The sequence below is a fragment of the Quercus suber genome, unplaced genomic scaffold (assembly GCF_002906115.3).
Source record: "Quercus suber isolate HL8 unplaced genomic scaffold, Cork oak 2.0 scaffold_437, whole genome shotgun sequence".
NCBI lineage: Eukaryota > Viridiplantae > Streptophyta > Magnoliopsida > Fagales > Fagaceae > Quercus > Quercus suber.
This window is the reverse complement of record NW_027069888.1, coordinates 587490-596276: the sequence shown is the minus strand read 5'-3', so window position 1 is coordinate 596276 and position 8787 is coordinate 587490. Positions and strand designations below refer to the sequence as shown.

Below are 8787 nucleotides of genomic sequence, written 5' to 3'. Positions count from 1 at the left end.
TAATATAGGTGTTCAAACCTAGCTGATCAGTCCGAGGATCCCTCGGTGACCTAGGGACCCTCACTTATTCCGAAGCCGACTCTCACCTAAGAGTTAGCGACTCAGCTGAGATGGGTTTAAAGAAAAGCCCCAACAATCTATCTTGACTGCTCGAAGGCGGTTCCAAGAAGGGTGTACCAGGGGAGTTCAGTCCCAGCCCCAGCATCTCACGCCCCAGATATCAACCATGCAAACCAGGTCTCTTCCACCCATGAATCAGCCCTCTAGACGATCTCCTGACCGAAAAGGAAAAGACTTTCCAAGGTAAGGAGCCAATGGATGGGAGCAAATCCCATTCTCCGCCTTAGAGGGTAGGTTTCGCAGGCCTCCGAAGCAACTGAAACTCGGTGGTCAAGGGAAGGGTAAGAAGGCCACCCAGCAGTCCGAGGCTCAAGCCTGGCTGCGCTGCCATGCTCCATGATCAGCCCCTGATGGATAACGCTTCGATGCGGGAGTCTCAAGGAGCTGAGGGGGCTTTTAGCCAAGGCCCTGGAGAAATCTCTTCTTCTTCCCACTGACATGGCCGAGCTAAGAAATATGACTGGGTAGAGGTTGTCCTCGACCTTAAGAAGTATCTAGGAATGGTGGGTCCTTGGCACCTATTCACTTTATTCAAAATTCGTCGCTTAGTACCTTTCTTTCTCTTTACGGAGTTACTTGTTTTTATTGGCAGGCTATCCAAGCCCTTTTAGGTTAGCGAGGAGGTTGATGATCATAGCAATGCCTTAGCGCAAGAGCACGACAAGTTCCTGGAGGCTGCCAATACTCTTAAGAGATCTGAGCCGACCTAAAAAAGGCGACGATGATCTGACAGAAATGACGAAGGCTAGGATACTGTTGTCTCTGACCTAGCCGTGGCCAGGAAGCAAGCTGAGGATCAAACTAATCGCTTGCAAGATGTTGAGGGTCAATTACAAACTGTCAAAGAGAACATTACCTATATGAAGGAAAATTTGACCAAGGTAATCCATGAAAAAGGTGTTGCCGAGTATGCCAGGGATGAGGTTGTGAGAGCCAAAGACGAGGCGGTATTTGTGAAAATAGACGCTGAGCGCTCTGTGGAGAAGGCAGAGGAGATGCTTTCGCAGATGGGTGGCTAAGACTGAAGCCACCCTTCGGGCTCAAGTTCCTGCAGTGTGTAGGCATTACTGTTCTCAAACTTGCATGAAGCCCTCAACCAAGCAGGGTTAATGCCTTATTTGATCTTAGAAGGAGGACAGGTATATTACCCTATTGCCATTCGCGAGGTTGCACCTGCTGCTCCTGAGGAGGGATCCTCATTACCATCGGTTGAAAGTCACGATAAGACCGCCGAGATGCACCGTTAACTGATCAACCATTCGAGGAGTTGAGCCCCAGAGAGCGTTGGGGGAAGTTGTAACCGAGGTCAAGAAATACCTTAAGACGTGGCAAGTCTTCCAACGACCTTTCGAAACCAAGCCCTTAGGCCTTGGCCCAAACCTTTTGATTTACTTATTGACTTAATTTGCCCACTAAATGAGGGTACTAGTATATGACATAGGATAAATTTGTTTATTTTCTCTTTTTTCTCATTTTGTTTCTTGCTCAGTGGCGTTGTAAGGGAGTTGTATACTTTCCGTTTGAACTGAATACTTAATACTTTGCTTCCAACTAATGATATTTTCTTTTATTAGCTTTACTATTGTATTCTGCTCAATATTCGTATTCTATTCTGGAGTTAGCCTCATGAAACCATCTGTTATCCTTCAAATATAAATCTAAAGATCGTATTATAGCTTGACTCTAAGTAACGCTTTAGTTTTATCCGGATAGTTATTTTCTCCATGGGTTTGAGTCCGAGGACCATGCAATACCCTGGTTATGCCCAGTACTTCTATTTTTCTATAAGTATCTAGTTTTCCGTAGGCTTGGGTCCGAGGACCATGCAATACCTTGGTTACGTCTAGTACTCAGGTATAATGGTGTGTATAGTTTTACCACAGGCTTGGGTCCGAGGACCATACAATACCTTGGTTCTGTTTACCACTTCGATTTTCTGTAAGTATCTAGTTTCCCAAAGGTTTGGGTCCGAGGACCATGCAATACCTTGGTTCTGTCTAGTACCCAGGTATAATGGTGTGTATAGTTTTACCATAGGCTTGGGTCGAGGACCATGCAATACCTTGGTTCTGTCTACCACTTCTATTTTTCTGTAAGTATCTAGTTTCCCCAAAGGTTTGGGTCCGAGGACCATGCAATACCTTGGTTCTGTCTAGTACCCAAGTATAATGGTATGTATAGTTTTACCATAGGCTTGGGTCCGAGGACCATGCAATACCTTGGTTCTGTCTACCACTTCTATTTTTCTGTAAGTATCTAGTTTCCCCAAAGGTTTGGGTCCGAGGACCATGCAATACCTTGGTTCTGTCTAGTACCCAGGTATAATGGTGTGTATAGGTTTACTATAGGCTTAGGTCCGACGACCATACAATACCTTGGTTCTGTCTACCACTTCTATTTTCTGTAAGTATCTAGTTTCCCCAAAGGTTTGGTCCGAGGACCATGCAATACCTTGGTTCTGTCTAGTACCCAGGTATAATGGTGTGTATAGTTTTACCATAGGCTTGGGTCCGAGGACCATACAATACCTTGGTTCTGTCTACCACTTCTATTTTTCTGTAAGTATCTAGTTTTCCCAAAGTTTGGGTCCGAGAACCATGCAATACCTTGGTTCTGTCTAGTACCCAGGTATAATGGTGTGTATAGTTTTACCATAGGCTTGGGTCCGAGGACCATGCAATACCTTGGTTCTGTCTACCACTTCTATTTTTCTGTAAGTATCTAGTTTCCCCAAAGGTTTGGGTCCGAGGACCATGCAATACCTTGGTTCTGTCTAGTACCCAGGTATAATGGTGTGTATAGTTTTATCATAGGCTTGGTTCCGAGGACCATACAATACCTTGGTTCTGTCTACCACTTCGAATTTTCTGTAAGCGAAGGTTTGTCCTCAGACCGCTTTACTAGAGATGATTCCCCTTTGAGTCAGATTATGATCCTTACACGTGGCATTGATCTCGCCTCCAGCTCAAGGCCCCATCTTTTTCATTTATGAAGTGCCCTTTGTCTGTTCGTATTCCGCGCTGGACGCCTCGGTGTGCGAAACGCGCCTTCATTAATGTCCTCGTGAATTAACACGAGTCCAACGGTCTACGGCCTCCTTGGAAATTGGTAGCTTCATTATTAGCCCAGTTGATAATTCTCTTTTCGAACTCTGCATAAATTAACTCTCACCAACGCCCAACCCCTATATAAAGTGAGGAGATGGCTCCCCCACAATCTATGGACCTCTCAACACAAACAGAAAAAACACATTCTTCCAGCTCCCCATGCCCTTTTAACAATCCCGTCGGAATTGTTACCGGATTGACAAAAACCGGTATGGCCGCAGCCCCCACTGGGCCTTTAGTGCGGCAGAGTCTAGGCGTAACCCTGATGGCGCCCTTCGAGATGTCTCAGAGGGGTGTTGTCAGAGAACCTAACGTCTTTCCTCGGAGCACACCCCCGACGAGGAAGACGTGCGAATTCACCTCATGGGCGGTGCTCGAGTGTTGCCGTCTCCAACGACCAACACTCGTGAGGATCGGAGAGAATCGAGGGAACATCATGGGGAAGGTATCCCGGAGCCCCTGCATCTGCTCCTCTCTTTGTTCTAGCTCTGCCTGGCCGAGAAGAGGGTTGTTGGTGGCCTGGAAACATGATTGCCCTTCCCCTTCTCCGCCTCTTGTCAAGCTCTCCCATTCTCTTTATACCAATAAAGGGACGGCTTGACACTTCCCACCGGTTAGTTTTCTCTTAGGGCGGCTCTACCTGGCCTCTGATTGTAGAACTGGCTGGTAGGAACAGTTGTAAAACACGCCTGCCTGAGCCTCTAATCGTAATATGTACTCTTTCTATTTATGAAATAATAATATCAAGATTTTTTTTTTTTTTTTTTTTTGCTGTCAAATCTTCTATTTTTTTTTTCAACCTACTGTAAAACGAATACTTAGAACACTCGCCTGGTGCGCCGGCCAGCACCCTAATCCTTCCCACAGACGGCGCCAATTGTAGGGACTCAGTTTGGATTGACCCTGAGTTTGGATGGGTTTTCAGCCCAACAAGCCAAACAATAAATTTATAGAGAGTGGGTTAAAGGTTTAGATGCTGTCCGTCGATCACCATGCATGAACTTCCTTTTATAAAAATATACTTAGAGCTTCTTTACAAATGGGGGGATGCTCCTCGGCTCGTGGCCGAGGAGACCCTTTTCTTCTCTCTTTTTTCCCCCCTCTCTTTACTTTACTTGCTTTTCTTATATTATATATATATATATATATATGACCTCAAATTATATAGATTTGTAACTCATTTAACACATATTATAAAAATAATCTCTAATTTTATTTTTTCTAAAAAACAATACCAAAAAAGATATTGTAATGGTGAGTTCTCCTTACTGGTGCTGACAGCTCTACTCTTCTCAGCTTTGCAATCACAACATTTATATTAAAACTGTCATTTAACAATTTTAAAATATGAAAACTCATAGAAAAAATTATAAAATTTAATGTTTGTGTGTGTGTGTTTTAGTGATGATATATTCAAGTTCTCTTTTTATTCAACCTTTCTTAAATTTTTTATAATTTAAGATTTCTAATGGCTACTCTAGGGGGAAAAAAAATCATCAAACCGCACTGTCCCATCCCTATTTCAACAGTATTGAGGAAAGCATAGGGTTCAATATTCTAGAATAAAGTGCACCCTTATGATTTGCATATTGCATATGCTTTTATGTTTGTTCTTTATTAACAAACGTATATTGAATAAGATGTCTGCGTGCGAAATGGTAAAAACATGGAGATAATATAGGAAAGAACCGTACTATTTTCACCGATCAAAATAAGAAAGAAGAATGACATCAGGAGAAACAAAAGAAGTGAGAATGCATGCATATATTTTATATCTACCTGAAGAATGATTGAGGTCATCAAGTGGATTAAGGAGCTTCCCTCTGGATAGACCACCAAATGCTGTTAATACTTGAAGGCAATTCCTCTGCACTAGAAGTGTGTAATTGATTCTTGATGAAGAAGAAAAGTTTGGCGGATGATTAGTTGATTACAATGCCCTCGTGGGATTAAATCAACACCTTCCCTCTATTATTCTTTAATCATTGATCCCTTCTCTCTCTTGGCTAATTTCTATTATTTTAATGGGTTGTGAAAATAAGAGATGGAATGTAGAGTGAACTATAAAATGGTGTACTAAAATAAAATAAAAAATAGTTTTTTAGGTATTAAATGAGGTTTTATGTTTTTTAGAACTCCGGATGCAAAAGCACCATCCAATTGTGAATTATTTGTAAGTGATATTGGCAACTTCTTTGTAAGTCATTTGGAAAGACCCAGATCCCACAGTAATTTCAGTGGAATACGATTCACAGTCTTACTTTTTCTGAAAGAAATTAAATTTAATGTAATTATATTAAATTTAATTGAGAAATCGATCGTACTACACTTAAAATAATGTGCCTAAATTTTACCATATTTTCTCATCCAATTCTTGTTGCCTCTAATTAAATCTCTCTCATGAAAAATTCTAAAAGCAACCCAAATTTTACCGCATAATTTTCAAATTAATATAATAATAAATATAGTTTGTTGACGTCAACAAAATTAAATGAATATCAGAATTATTTTTTGTAATTAATGACATGTCAGTTTGTAAAGATAATGTAAAAAAATATATTGTATCTCCAACATGGATCATATCCTTTAAATTTGAGAACTTCTAAACGTACAATATTTTCACAATAATTTTACAACAAATCCTTGAACAACTTACTACTTAAGATTTATTATGAAAATATTGTAACCGTATCACTTCTCTAAATGCTACAGACTATGCCATGTTATCTCCCACTGACAAAATCCCTAAAATAATGATTTTTAAAAACAAGTAAAAAAAAAATCAAATTTTAAAAAGAAGTGCTACGTTCACAATATTTATATAACATTTTCATAACAAATCATAGGTAAATAGGTGATAAGTTGTTAATTGATTATAATTTAAATCTGTCACTAAAATTACCTTTTTATTCATCAATAATAATCCATAACATTATGTTACTTATGATTTTTTATAAAAATATTGTAGAAATATCTTTAGAAATGCCTTTTTTTTTTACTTTCACGTTGTTAAGTTGTTAGTGGGGGGTGGGAGGATGAGATATTATTATTATAAACATATCTCACCTCACGTTTGCAACTACTTTGTAACTAATCGTTTGGAAAGAACCTCTTTCCTCGTCCAATACAGCTCATACAAGGAACTATGTTGTCAGTCATTGATCTTTTCGACTTTTCCTCGTTCAAGGACGCAGTTGTTAAATCTTAGTGGAGCACTAACTTTAGGATCCCACTAACTCCCCGGACATGATGACTTCGCTACTTTCTATAAACATTCACGCGCGCGTTGCTCGTTACAAAAGAATTGCATGGAAAATGTTCCCATTAGAAACTATTTTTTTAAAATTTTTATAGAAAAATAGTAAAATAAGTAATTTGTCCGACAGCTTTTGATATTTCTAATAAAAATAGTGTTAAAAACTTTTTTAATATGGTTTATGACAATTGTCTTTAAAATATCTATTAACATGACTTTTTTTATACAATATACATAGAGATGCAAAAGTATAAAAAAAAAAATAGGAATAAAGTGGTCTATATGATCATGAGTCATCCTCAACATATATAGATTCACGTTGTACACAGAAAAAAGAAGGTAAATATATGAATGTTTGTTGTTGTTGTTGTTGTTGTTGTTAGTAAGAGATGTACAATGGGCTTGATTGCATGTTTGACGTGGCCACCTTATTTCTTCACCAAAACACGAACCTGGGATGGGAGTTCTTACTTTTGGGCCACGTTGGGATTTTGCTAATTACTAAGAAGGCTTTAGGTTAGCCGCATGTGATGGATTACAAATGAGCAAATCAAAGCAAGGGTAAGTAGGCTAATTCGATTTGTATTAGGAGTGGCTTCTAATATATAAACCTTTGGTCAGTTTGTAAAACTATGGAGAGAAAATAGAGGCAAGGGATGAAGGTATAGCATGTAGAGGCGGCCGCGTGTGGCTTCTTTGTAACTTTTCTCCATGATAGCATTATGATTATTTCTTTCTCTATTTTATTTGTAGTTTAATGCTTAGTATTTTATTTTTGTATATTATGTCAATTACTATGAGTTGCAAAATTTTCAATTAAGTTACGAAAGTACTCATTTTTTTTTTTCAAAAAAAAAAATTATCAAGCTAAAACATTCATTTTCAAAAGCAATTATCAAAACCAAGTCAAATTTCACTATTAAAGGCAATAAAGGTCCAAAAAAACTCAATGAATCCATCAAAAAGCTCCAAATTCAGATGCCATGCAAGTGTTTAAAAAAGAAAAAAATTGAACACAAACTCAAAATCTACGCGCCTAGAACAAAACAAAACTGCAAAACTCAACAGAATGAGAAAATTCAACCTGGCCAAATCTCATATATCCAATCAATCAATCATGGAAACCATTTTAATTGCATGCATGAACCCGCAATCAAAACTCAAAAAACCCTATAAGATAAGTTCTCATCATATAAAAAAAATCCTAAATTTAGGAAAAATTGGATGAAATTGAATCAAAATGAGAAATGAGAGTGGATTTAGATCTAGATATTGATCCTGGAGAACCTAATGAATGCGTTTTCAACTTAATATTTTAGTTAAAAAAATGTGTGTAACAAACACTACAAAAAGAAAGGGCAAAATACTATTTTGGTCACTAAACTTTGCCAGAAGTTTTTTTTTTTTCATCCCTAAACTTTGAGAAATTCATTTTTAGTCCCTAAACTATAAAAAAGTTCATCTTTAATCTCTAAACTATTGAAAATGTTTTATTTATGTCCTTAAACTTTATTAAAAGTTTGTTTTTCATCCCTAAACTATTGAAAAAGTTCTATTTTCATCCATATTTTTGCCTGTTAACTATTGAAAAAATTATTTTTAAAGTTTAAGGACAAAAAAAGAATTTTTTAAAATTTAAGGACTAAAATTTTTTTTTTGGCAAAGCATAAGAGCCAAAACAATATTTTACCCAAAAAGTAAGGCCCATTGATTATTTTAAACTTTAAAGGAGGGTGTAAAAATAACAGACCAACCGATTGTACCCAAGGAAGTCGATACCGTACCGGTACCGGCCGTACCGGCCGGTACGTACCGTACCGGTTGCATTCCGGTATCGAAACATTAACGTTTCGTACCGGTTTAAATACCGGCCGTACCGGCCATGTACCGGCCATACCGGCCAATTTCGGGCAATACCGGCCAGTACCGGGCGTACCGGCCGGTACAGAAAAAAGTTTTTTTTTTTTTTAATATTTTAAGTTTTGTAATTTTTGAATTTTTGTTAGGGTAGAATGATAACTTATTTGCTTTTCGGATCAGGAGACTCAGTAGAGGGGGCAGCTATTATCAGGGTGGAAGATGACCTGGTTTGCATGGTTGATATCTGGGGCTGAGATGCTGGCGGCTGGGACTGTAACTCCCCTGGTACATCCTTCTTGGAACCGCCTTCGAGCAGGTCAAGAAGACTTGTCTGGGGCTGTTTCTTTAAACCCATCTCAGCTGGAGTGCTAACTCTTAAGGCCTGAAGGTCGGCTTCGGATAAGTGAGGGTCCCCTAGGTCACCGGGAGGATCCTCGGACTGAT

The 8787-nt window shown here is 38.7% G+C and overlaps 1 protein-coding gene across 1 annotated transcript in view; it reads left to right on the top strand.

Moving 5' to 3' along the window:
- LOC136062659 (uncharacterized) overlaps positions 1 to 1139 on the top strand; it is a 5681-nt gene extending 4542 nt beyond the window's left edge. Inside the window, exon 2 of the mRNA XM_065761993.1 lies at positions 870 to 1139. Coding sequence (XP_065618065.1) covers positions 870 to 1139 — 270 coding nt within the window. The remainder of the gene's footprint in view (positions 1 to 869) is intronic.
- Positions 1140 to 8787: the final 7648 nt, after the last annotated feature.